Here is a 12,982-nt window from a genome sequence, read left to right on the forward strand (position 1 = left end):
TTTTATTCTAGTCGTGGTTTGGGAGAGAGAGGTCCCGATTTTGAACCCTATCTCATTTTTTTCTCCCATAAAAGTCACATCAATATTCATTCCAACTTGGCATGTCACGTAAACGATTACATGCTGAAAAAGGTTAAAATAGGCTAAAATGAATAAATTATCCAGTTTCATGAGTTTTATCCCCCCTCCCTCCTATTTTCTCCCATAAAAAATCAATTTTCCTTATGGCTAAAGAAAGCAAATAGACATCATATAAGGGTTAAGGGTAAAAAAACAAAAAAAGGTTTTAGTCTAATTTGTTAAGGCTTGCATTATATATAAGTGTCGAGGATAAAAAGCAAGAAGAGGTTTTAGTCTAGTGGTGGTTCGGGAGAGAGAGGTCCCGATTTTGAACCTCATCTCATTGTTTTCTCCCATAAAAGTCACGTTAACATTCATTCCAACCTGTCATGTTACGTAAACGATTACACGCTGAAAATGTTAAAATGGACTAAAATGAATAAATTATTCGGTTTCTTGAGTTTTTTGCTAAAAAAACAATTTAAAACTTAATCTTAACCGTTAATTTTCTCAAAATTTTAAGATTTTTTTGAAGATTTTCCTAAATAAAATTTGAAATACCCTCCTAATAAAAAGCTTACAAAGTGGTGGTATGATCAATGTTCTAAAAAACTCGTTATGACTCTAAGTCTTGTATATATCGTCACGTTTTGACAAAATGTCGTATTAAATCATATGTATATAAAAATAAATTATATATATATATATATATATATATATATATATATATATATATATATATCGTTTTTAAGGCTATGTTTGGCGTACTAGCTGAAAAGCTAGCTGTTAGCTGAAAAGCTAGCTGGTAGCTGAAAAGCTAGTTGTTAAATAAAAAACTAGCTGATAAAAAATAACGTTTGGTAAAACTAGCTGAAAAGCTAGCTGAAATATATAAAATTACAAAAAAAAAAAAAAAAAAAAAAAAATATAGGAGTATGTGTTTCTATAATTAATTAAAGGATGTATTTGAAAATTTTTAAAAAAAGCTTCTAAAAAGCTAGTCTAAGTAATTTTTCAAAAAGCTAGCTTAAAAGTTACTTTTTGACTTATCAAACACGACAACATAAAAAAGCTCGAAAAATAAGTTAGCTTATGAACTAACTGTAATCCTCATGACCGGTAAAAGTTTAAGTATTGGCCAAGAAGTGACATAAACAAGTCTAATAATCCTCATGACCGGTAAAAGTCTAAGTAACATAAACAAGTCTATCTTATAATCTAAATGACCGGTAAAACTTAAAAGTTTGAGTATTGGCCAAGAAGTGAGATTGTGGGGTTCCAATTCAACCCTTCGTCTTTTTCCTAGCAGCAACTTTGCCCATTGTTATTCGGGTTCTTTCAAAATACCCCTTCAAGTTATATTTTGTCTTTATTTATCATTGATCAATCCCCTCCTATTTCCTGTTTCGTATTTCACCATAGGTTTACTTTGAACAAAACCCTCGCTTAAGTCACCAAAACCCTGGCCGACTATCATCCAGACTCACCCGTCGTTGAAACCCCGACACCGCCGGCGACGTCAAGGTAAGAGTTGGATGTCTTGTGGTGCTGTTTGATATGAACATGTCATACTCTCTTCGTCCCAATAAATACGAGCTTTTTCAATGATGAAATTCATAAAAAATGATTTACCTTGTGTTTGCAGATAACGATTGTGAAGAATGATTTCAGCAATATCATGGGTTCCTAAAGGAGCTTCGAAAGCTGTCCCTTCTGCAGCTGATCCTCCTTCAAAAGAGGAAATCGAGGAGATAAAGAAGACAGTTCTCGTGGAACAAGGGTATGGTCTTGGGGGGTATAAAGTTACATCTGTAATTCGAATCTACAATTCTGGAATGAATTAAATTACTAATTCTATTCTAACTCGTAGTCTGTGTACGCCCTTTTTGTGCCTGCAGTGTGGATGTTGAAAGCGAGGAAGACGATGAAGATATGAGTGTTGATGCATCCAAACAGCCTGCTGAAATCGAGCAGGCGTTAGGTGCAGCTAATGCACTTGGTAAGGCTTCTACAAGGAAAGCTGGTGGATCCGACCTCCGTGACATAGCAGATGGTCTAGATGAACTAAACATGGATGATTATGATGATGAAGATGATGGTATTTCATCGTTCAATCGCCTTCTTTCATTCCATATTCTATTTTTCCTCAGGGTGTTTTGATGTCTGTTTTCAAAATGATTCCTATGACTCTAAACAATCAGAAATCATAATCATTTTTACCCAAACACTCATGGATTTTTACTGTTCAGCCATTGACATATTTGGTTCGGGGCTTGGGGACACGTTCTATCCAAGCAATGAATTAGACCCTTATATCAAGGATAAAGATGTAAGTTACATAATTCCATATTCAAACTCCCATTTTGTCTTTGATTTCCAAAAATTGCAGCTTTAAGAATCTTGAATTTTTACTCTTTAGGATGATGAGGACTCTGAAGAGCTTGAAGATGTGATTATCAAAGCCGATGATGCTGTTGTAGTTTGTGCACGAAATGAGGATGATATGAGTCATCTAGAGGCATACAATTTATATAGCATATAGCCTTTTTTTTTGTTTTTCTTTACATTTTGATGTGCTAATTTGTGTGTTTTAACAGGTTTGGATAGTAGAGGATCCAGAGGGTGACTCAAACATGTATGTTCACCATGATATTCTTATCCCTGCATTTCCTTTATGCACAGCATGGCTTGATTGCCCAATTAAAGGTGGAGAAAAAGGTAATATTCATGAAGTTACAAATTAAGACTAAAAACTTAACAAAAAAGAAACAATTTTTTTAAAATAAGTCACCTTCATGTGTTATATCTCATTGATATTGTATGGTGTCAGGAAATTTCATAGCTGTGGGCTCAATGGAACCTGCAATTGAAATATGGGATCTTGATATTGTAAGTTGATTTTATTTCTCTCATCAAATTTCAATTTTGTTTTCAATACATCAGATTTGATGACAAGTTTACCCTTTGTCTTCAGATGGATGAAGTGCAACCATCTCTCATATTAGGTGGTGTTGCTGAGAAAAAGAAGAAGAAAAAGAAAGGAAAGAAGACAGAGGTATCCAATCATTCACCATATGTTTCTTGTCATCCTAATTCTTCAATTATATTTCATTTTCTTTTTTCTTTTTTCATTTTTCATTTTCTTCCACCTAGAAATCCATCAAGTACAAAGAAGACAGTCACACTGATGCTGTTCTTGGTCTTTCTTGGAACAAAGGGTATAGGTATGTTAGGCATTAATTTTTTATTACATCATTTATGATTATTATATATTTATATTACTCAATTATGATGTCATCATCAAAGCCATTTGTCACATTCATACACAGGAATATACTTGCTAGTGCAAGTGCTGATAAGTTAGTGAAGATTTGGGATGTGGCAACTGGAAAATGCAAACTTACCATGGATCATCATACAGATAAGGCAAGCTTTATTTTATCTTTGTACTGAATAAAAAATCTCAAAACTTTATTGTAGACAAAATTGAGGCTCAGTTTTTTTTTTCTTTTTATATATAAATATCTATTTTTTTTGTTCAGGTTCAAGCAGTTGCATGGAATCATCATGAGCATGAAGTTCTTCTTAGTGGATCCTTCGATCATACAGTTGTTATGGTAATAATGATCTTGTAGAATCTAAGTTTTTTAGATGTGGTTATTGTTTATAAATATTTATTGTGATTTTATTGGTTGATATGATTGTTGTTGTATTGTAGAGGGATGGAAGGGTTCCTACACATTTAGGGTTTAAATGGTCTGTTAGTGCTGATGTTGAAAGCTTGGCGTGGGACCCACATGAGCAACACTCCTTTGTGGTTAGTATTATGATTCCGTGTGATTTGACAGGAATTGGAATCCAATTCCATTCCTGTCCTGTTATTTCCACCTAGTTAAAATTACTAAAATACCCTTTTTCAGGTGAGTTTGGAGGATGGTACAGTGGTTGGATTTGATATCAGAACAGCAACATCTAATCCATCAGCTGAGTTGAAGCCAAATTTTACACTTCATGCACACGATAAAGCTGTTTGTGCTATTTCTTATAACCCCATTGCACCAAATGTAATAATCTCTTTTACCTTTTTTTTTTTTTTTTTTTTTTTAATTTGTTTTATCATTTAATTACACTTGAAATCTTGAATGTTATATTGATTGACCTATGTTTGTACTCTTTTTCCAGCTTCTCGCAACCGGTTCTCAAGACAAAATGGTAATTTTATAACTGATGCATATGAATTATTAGAGTAGTTTCATTGATTTTGTTTATATTATATCATCTACTTCGAATAATCTTAATCCATTTTTTTTTTTCTTTTTGAAATAACAGGTCAAACTATGGGATCTATCAAACAACCAACCTTCATGTATTGCCTCACAGAATCGCAAAGCGGTATGTATTTTGACCTTTTGGGGACAATAATGTAAATTGTGAACTCCTTTTTTTTACCCTTAAAGAAATGTAAGTGCATTGTCTTTCATTGGATTAATGAAATTCTGATTGTGTTTTTGTTAGGGAGCTATCTTTTCATTATCTTTCTCACAAGACTGTCCCTTTTTGCTTGCTCTTGGTGGCTCTAAAGGAAATTTGGAGGTAAGCATTGTTACCTTTAACCCCCTGAAATTTCAATACTTGTCATTTTAAGTCCCTCGTTATTTGCGAATTGCAGTTATGGGACACATTATCGGATGTTGCTATTTCAAGAAGGTTTGGGAAATACGCTGTGCAAAATAAGGTTCCAGCATCAGCTTGAATTGCATTTTTTTTTTCCTTTTTTTATGATGTGTACGGGTTTTGTTTGATATTCTTTTTTCTTTGTTAATTTAATATGATTATGTTGTTTTGGGGGTAAAATGTTATCTTGGGTTTAATTGTATACAAATTTTGAAACATGGAAAAAGTGGCAATAGTGTCTTTTTTTTGTGTTGTAACTTAAGTTTTGACTCCACACTCGTTAAAATATGTGGTTTTAGGGCCCTTGTTAGACGAAACATGTTATACTGCTTTCGACATATATCGGACTATACTGACTATTGAGACTAATGTTAACAGGACAAAAGTTACTTTTCTTTTCCCATTATGAAAGACATGAATACTCTTATAATTTTATCATTGAAAATAACATTAGAAAGCTTTCTTAATGCTAATCAATCATGTTGGGATATCATTAAGTAGAATTTGTTTCCTTTGAGTTATAGTTTCTTCTCGATAAGCTAGTCTTGTTCTCAAGAAAAGCAAGAAACTTGAAGCTAAACCTAATACACAAAAGCAACCCCACCAAATGAATGTCTCGGTATAGCATTTTTGACCCATGCATATATTTGATCCCGAGCTTTCTATATTTTTGTCATAAACAACTCCTCCAAGAACACCATAGAGAAGCGATCCCAATGGAATGTTTGTTATGAGGATGTTATGATTGATCCCTGAGTTTTTGGAGCCAAACAACTCAGAAGTGATTGATACCGCAGCTGAAAATATGAACCCAGAGGAGACTCCTATTAACCCTGTGGCTACACCCAAACCACTCTCGGTGCCTATGAATATCAACACAAGAAAAGCAATAGGCATTGGTACGAGAGAAAGCGTGAGCCACCCGGTCCTGGTAGTAGAGCTTTCTGCATTACATGGAAAATTTAAAAATAAATATATTAAGTTGTTAATATTAATGAGGTTCAAAAATATTTGAAAAAAAAATGTTGAGATATTTGGAGAAATACAAGGAATAAATTAAAATGTTTGAATGCAAGAAACATCAACATAAATTTATTTGTATACGTCACATCATACTTTCATTTATTTCTATCATTTGTTTTTTTAATCATATTTGGTAGTTTTTTTAAATTACGGTATTATAATATGAAGAAACGAAATGATGTTATAATGAACAAGTATGTGAAAATATATTATTATTTCTTGCATTTAACCCAACAAGTAATAATTGCAAATATATAAAAACTTATTTGAAGAAGACTTCATTTTCCTAATTTTCTCTAATAAATCGTTTTTTGTATTAAGTTAAAAAGAAATGTTTATATACAGTTTACTAGATTAAGTCTATCTCAGTTAAGTCCATTAATCTTCTACCCTAATAAATAAAAATGATTTTGCCACATGTCATTCTCTCATTCAATTGGCCACTTGTCATTTTGTCATTATTTTGAGATATATTTATTTTCCACTAGTCATTTACTTCATTTTTTATTTCCAATATATCATTAATATAACTTCCATAAATTAAAACTACCATAATGACTATTAATTTCAAATTTCAAATTCTAAATTTTAATTTCAATTTCAAATAAATTTACAGTTTAAACCTTTATGTTTAGCATTTTGTTATAATTTACCCGTTTAGTACACAAATTTGATAACTAAACACATAATTTTAATTAATTTATTTTTTGCATGTTTTTTTCTCATAATTTTCAGTTATCTTAAATTTCAAATTCAAATAAATTTTCCATTTAATCATTTATATTAACATTTTGTTTTAATCAACCCGTATAATATACGGGTCTCACACCTAGTTAAAAGAATAATCTACTAAAACCATAGTCCGTGACTTACTTGTATATGTCTCTGACGGGTAAAAGCAACAAACCAAGTCCGGAACGGCCGAAACAAGCCTACCAAAAAACGAACATGTAGAATAGATCCTAACAAGTGCTTCCGTCTTATAAACATACCCAAATGATTGAGCAATTTGCCCTAAATTATTACTATAAACAAGTCCAATTGTGCCCCCACAAAAATACGCGACATAGTAAAGCCAAAAATCGAATCTAGCCACCAACAACTTAACACTATGTTCTTCACCAAGCACCATTATCCGATCTTTCTCCATCAACTTCCCAAAAGCCGAATCACCACATGATTTCACTTCCAAACTCTCTTCATAAAGTTCTTCATAGTTATTAATTTCAACCAAATTGTAACTCGGTCCTTCACCAAGGTAAACACCAAATGCTCCAATTATATGATATCGGACAGCTAGTTGCATCATTTTTGGTGAGACCAATGGAAGCAATAACAATATTGCAACAACGAATATATTTTGTGATTGAGTATCTAAAACGAAAAGATATAGCCCCGTAAGGGCGGCTATTGTATATAGAAATGTGAACGTATACGTGTCATTTTTTCCGTCTATTTTGAGTTCTTTTTGTTGGATGATAGGGAGTAGTGCTAAAATGGATGTGACAAAAGGGAGAAACGCATTTAGAATAAGGTAGGGGGAGTTGGTATTGTGTGAGGTTGTTTTTGTAACGATGAGGTTGTAGAGAGATGCGGTGAGACCGTTGAAACTAACAGTGAGCGATACTGCGAGTGGCCAGTTGTTGGGGAAGTTTTTTATGCACAAAACAAAACAGATAGTGTTGAACCATGTGATACTGCAACCCGCAGACAAACACAAAACAAATACCTGTAGATAATATGTCAAAACATATTCATGTTAACGATTGTGTTGTGTTGATTAGTCATCATTTTGTTTTACAAATTTTGGTAATAAATAGTATAATAAATATGGTTACAAATCTATGATTAAAATTTAAAACAATATAGTGTTCAATATCATATCCGACCATTTTTTATACAATCAATTCGGTACTACAAACCGAACCAATCCAATTGGAAATTGGACTGGATCGGTTTTTTCCGTTGGATAGTTGGATATCTACTGATCCATCCAAATTTCATCAAACTTAAAAATAATTAATTTTTTTATATTAATAATTGAAATTGGATACTAATTTGATTATAATTGGATATATCAAATTGGATTGGATCGGTTCGGTTTTGGATTGTGTCTAACCGACTGATCCAATTTGGATATTGGTATTTCGCGATCCAATCCAATTATAATGGGATATTGGATGTATGTTGATGCGTTTAAATTGGATTAATCGGTTTGAATTCGATGAGTTATTTTCTGCATATATTAAATATAAATTTTCATATTTCAATATAAATTACGGTTACCTTGAAACAAGGGGACAATTATTCACCTACAACTCACCAAACTACCAAACAAGTTTGGTTGCTTTGCCACACAAGTTATATAAACCAAACTCAATAATATAATAAATTGCTTTAATGTAAAGCCAAAAACTAAATATTAAACGTTTTTTTAACTAAGAAAATGCAGAAAGAAGACTTAGAGAAATGCTAAATGAGCATCTGCATGAGGAAACTGGAAACCAAATTAACATTCAATTTTGACTTCCTTTACCAATGGTCAAAGTTCGTTTGTCAACAAAATCAGTAATACTACTATACTAGAATTGGGTAGATTGCAGAAATCCTGCTATAATCTCCCATAATCTTTTCCAAATTCAATCTTCATTTTTAAAGTAACAAAGAACCCTAAAATCAAATTGGGGACGCAAGACTAAACACATTAAGAAATGAAATCAAATCAAATTACTAACCGTGAGATAAGGCAAAGAGATGACCCTCTGAATCAGAAGCCATTGAAGACCATAACCAAACAAACCAAGGAAAGCAGCCATGAACAGGACAACCCATGTCGGAAGATATAATAACAGCACCCCTGAACACCATCCGAACAACTTACCAAAATCGGAAGCCATTGACAAGTAATTGAGCTCCACCTGAGTGATTTCCAGTACGGATTTCAATTGGGTTGAATAAGAGGGGAAGTCGAAATTAGTACCCGTAAATGCCATTATCCATATTGTCGTGACTAATACCGTCCATTTTCTCCATTGTAGGGGTATCGTAATCATCTGATACTCGGCCGCCGTCTCCGAGAACAAACACGCCGAGAAGCAGAGGAGGAGAGAGAAGGAGCATATTTATGCCTCCAATGGTATTTAATATTTATAGCGTGATTTTAATGATTTGCATGGTTAAACGGTGGGTGTTAGGCGAAACTATAAGTTTAGTCCCTTCACTTTTTGTCTCTCTGCATGTTTAGTTTTTTTTTTTTTGTTATTTTTTTGAACATCTAGCAAAGTGCTATAGAAGATTACAATGTATTCATAAAAACTGAAATCGGAGAACAACGTCAAGTATTTCAATTTAACCTACTAAGATTGACACTAATTTTGAACCACTTGTAAAAAATAAGTTGTATCTCATCCGTCTTCTTCATTTGCGAGCTTCTCACTTTCTTGAAAATAAAAACCTTTCGAGATTTCCATATAGACCAAATGGTTGAATAAATAAGGCCGAGTTTCAACTCCAAACTTCTTAATAAGCCCCTTCCTCCCGGTCCATCTTCAAAAGGAGGTGAACCTAAAATACCTTATAATTTATGGGTGAACATCATACCTATCATAATGATACGAAAAACAAACTAAAATTGAATTAACCGATACAACCTAATAATTTTTAAAATTGTTGGTTTGGTCTCCATATTGAAATATAAGAAAATCTACCCATCTATGTTAAAAAACATGTATAAGAAGATTTTGTCAACTACTACCTACAAGTCTCCATATTGAAATTTAATATAGAAAACATAGTTAAAGATTAAAATTTTATATTAAGAAACCTAATAAACCTCTTCCCATAACCCATAAAAACCATGCAATTATACATATGATAGCATCTGAGGAAGTTATGAAATCTACTAAAGGACTAATAAAAAAAATAGTACATTCAAATTACATAGATCGATGTTGGCGACGAATCATGAAGTCATAAATAATATGGGTTTAAAAGCAATATGAGTAAGCTAATAATGAAAGAAAAATGTGTTTTTTTTAATCAAAATTAAGTCAATTTTGATGGTTTTATACCTAATACTACGTATATGACAGTTATATATATATACATATATATATATATATATGTGTGTGTGTGTGTGTGTGTGCGTGTGCGTGTGTGTGTGTGTTTGTGTGCGTGTGTGTGTGTGTTCCGTCCTGTAACATCCCAAGAATCATAGAAATTTAAAATTTTCAAAAACGACTCATTAACCATATAGTGTTTACAAACCATTTTTTCAAAAGTATATCCATAATTAGAGTATCCTAAGATCCAATGTCATAAAAACAGGAAGGTGTGCACGATCACGCATTCACTTTCCTATGATCATCTGAAGTACCCGAAACAATAAATTGAAACCATAAGCCAAAGCTTAGTGAGTTCCCCCAAAGTACCACCACACAACATAACAAACAATAACATGTAAATATGAGCCTTCAACCTGATTGGACCGCATCGCAGGGCCTACAACTTATCTGGACCGCTTTCCGAGCCTTCGGACTGACTGGACCACCTCGTAGGGCCTACAGCCTATCCGGACCGTTCTCCAGGCCTTCGGCCTGACTAGACCGCCTTGCAAGGCCTACCGCCTATCCGGACCGCTCCGAGTATCTTGGCCTTTAGCACAAAGAAGGACTGCCTCAACCCCTCCACAATATGTTGACATATACAATAGGTAACAAACCACATATCCAAAAAATACATGTAATCATACATATCTACTAATATATCATATAACTAGCACAACATCATCCTATATACCAGGTTACAAAACATAGTAGGTTGGCATTGGTGCCTTCAACCCACAAGTGCAGTGAGGAAAACTCACCTCTCAGTCCGAACAAATAGCTGAATAGGTCTCTGCTTTGAATACCAACTTTACCCGTCACCCAATTATCAAATAGTGACCAATCTCAATTACAACTTAAAATACCCAAAATACCCTTCGATCAAACTTGGTCAAAGTCAATGGTCAAAGTCAATCTAGTTGACACCCACGTCGTGCCAAACCCATAGCTAAACCGTGGCTACTCAATCTAGTCCAGATCAAAATCTACTACTACGACGTGGAAGACATGTCACCACGTCGTGGGCACGTCCAGACAAAAGAAACACGATAAGTCCCTCCACCATATCGTAGCCTTCCTTGGTTACACCGTGGTCCTCAGTCTGAAAGACTTTTCTTCAAAAAGAGATTAATTCATAAGGACAAAAGCTAAAAAATCAGATATGATTCCTAATGGCTTCATAATGGATAAAGTTTCCAACTTTATCCATTAAGATGATCCAAACCACCAAGATCTAGACTTTAAGTCTTAAAAAGGACCCAAAAATGCATCTTTATCAACTTAATCCATTAAGTCCAAGTCTCACACTTTCAGATCTGAATCAACAAGATGTCTAGATGGATAAAGTTTCAAACTTTATCCATAATAATGCCACAATCCTTCAAGATCTAAACTTTATTGCACCAAAATGACCAAAATGACCAAGATAACTTGCATGGCTTAAAGGGAAGACAAAAGATCATAACTTTCCTAGTCCATGAGGTCCAAGAAACACTCCAAACTGATCAAAATGTGTTGGAGTCCACTCAACTCCAATATCACTCATAAAATGGACCAAAAGTGCCAAAAACCACATATGAAGAGATCTAAAGAACTAAAGAGCAAGATTTGAACTTTATACTTACAATAGTCCATAAATGTTGTGCCTTTGATGGATCCAAGCTTGAAGCATCATTCCTTGCAACCAAAAGAACTTCCTTAATCTTTGTGATTCATCAAAATATCATAAAAAGTATCCAAAAGAGGAGAGGGGAGAGAGGAGGGGGTCAAATCTTGAAAGTGGAGTCTAGGGTTTCTCCCAAGGGGTCTTAGAGGTGGTGGAGGCTGGTAAAAGGCCCAAAAATGTAGAAAATTAAGCTTAAATACATTGAAAACCCTAAAATAATGGGCTTGGGTCTGACAGACCACCACCTCATGGTCCCGTCTCACCAATTTGTGGTGACTACCACCTCGTGGTTCCATCTCACCACTCCGTGGTGACAGTTTTCGCCCAGATCCATTTCATCTTCAAACAATCATAACTTCTTCCTTTCAACTCTGTTTTCAATGATCTTTATATCCACATAAAGGTATTGATGAGCCCCACACTTTCATCTAGTCAGTTTTGGCTTAACATATGCTAAACTAAAAACCATAATCCATAAAGGAAGCCCAAAACATCACTTGTCCCACTTTCCCCTTTGACTCCAAAACACAAAACCAACGCTTAGATCACATAACCAATATTATCAACATCCAATAGGTTATAAACGCTATTCCCTTGAAGCTCAAATCCTTTACTTGATCCATTTATTGTCCACAAGCCTGAAATAAGAAACTTCTCGAAATCGGATGTTATAAATCTCCCCCACTTTCATCCTCGAAATCTGTCTTTGTTAGAATCTCTGAAAAAGAACGTTAATATATCCCATCAACTTCCTCTAGCCACTTTGAAATCAAGGCATATTATAAAGAAAACTTGAGAGACCACTCGGTATCCCACAATTGCCAACAAACAACCAAAAAACTTGAAAATACTCAACCGCAACAACTATCTTCTCTTCCTAGCTAAAGACTCAACTTCCAGTGAAAAGCACTAAAACTGGTAATTATCAATACTACAACCACAAACCAACACCATCAACATACTCCCCCAAAAATAGGAATAAATCAATCTAATCTCTAGAACCATACCCTAACACTGATGATCATCCATTCGTCGTACTACCCCTAGCCCCGACTAGGAATAGCATTAAACCATGCAGAAAGGTTACTCAAAACATACTGATCACGAATTTCAACTAACACTGAATCCGAAAATTGTACCCAACATCATTAAATATACACTCGACTTCCTGACAAGTCATCCCCAACCTACTAATCCTACGAGCGTAATGATGGTCAATCCAAGAATCATCACGTTACATCCAAATCCAACATCAAATTAGGTGTACATCCACCTGAAAAATCACTCGAGGCATTTACAACGAACTCCATGACTCGATATTTCAAAAGTGATACCCAACACTAGTTGTCACACCCCCAAACCAAGGATGGCGGAAACGTCCGGGGGTGGCGGACTTCATGTTTAGTATCATAACAACGAGTATAATAGTGCTCAAAGTAAATACAACCATCATAAA

The 12,982-nt window shown here is 34.2% G+C and overlaps 2 protein-coding genes across 3 annotated transcripts; one reads left to right on the forward strand and one right to left on the reverse strand.

Annotated features, from left to right (window-relative positions):
• Nucleotides 1–1,425: 1,425 nt before the first annotated feature.
• LOC111903523 (uncharacterized) lies at nt 1,426–4,991 on the forward strand. Of its 2 annotated transcripts, none has more exons than XM_023899299.2 (17): nt 1,426–1,584; nt 1,706–1,855; nt 1,959–2,158; nt 2,310–2,389; nt 2,480–2,578; nt 2,658–2,778; nt 2,891–2,949; nt 3,035–3,115; nt 3,214–3,284; nt 3,390–3,486; nt 3,603–3,677; nt 3,779–3,877; nt 3,981–4,124; nt 4,243–4,272; nt 4,390–4,452; nt 4,576–4,653; nt 4,730–4,991. In XM_023899299.2, the coding sequence occupies exons 2-17, from the start codon at nt 1,722–1,724 to the stop codon at nt 4,811–4,813; spliced, it is 1,515 nt and encodes a 504-aa protein (XP_023755067.1). In that variant the 5' UTR covers nt 1,426–1,584; nt 1,706–1,721; the 3' UTR covers nt 4,814–4,991. The 2 variants fall into 2 exon arrangements, with proteins under 2 accessions (XP_023755067.1, XP_023755074.1); XM_023899306.2 differs by having other exon boundaries at nt 1,706–1,840.
• A 101-nt stretch (nt 4,992–5,092) lies between these two features.
• LOC111903511 (protein NUCLEAR FUSION DEFECTIVE 4) lies at nt 5,093–8,878 on the reverse strand. The gene is made up of 3 exons (XM_023899281.3): nt 8,493–8,878; nt 6,631–7,486; nt 5,093–5,678 (listed from the first exon to the last, which is right to left on the reverse strand). The coding sequence occupies exons 1-3, from the start codon at nt 8,808–8,810 to the stop codon at nt 5,212–5,214; spliced, it is 1,641 nt and encodes a 546-aa protein (XP_023755049.1). The 5' UTR covers nt 8,811–8,878; the 3' UTR covers nt 5,093–5,211.
• Between the last annotated feature and the right edge of the window lie 4,104 nt (nt 8,879–12,982).

Source organism: Lactuca sativa, chromosome 5, assembly GCF_002870075.4.
Source record: "Lactuca sativa cultivar Salinas chromosome 5, Lsat_Salinas_v11, whole genome shotgun sequence".
Classification (NCBI taxonomy): domain Eukaryota; kingdom Viridiplantae; phylum Streptophyta; class Magnoliopsida; order Asterales; family Asteraceae; genus Lactuca; species Lactuca sativa.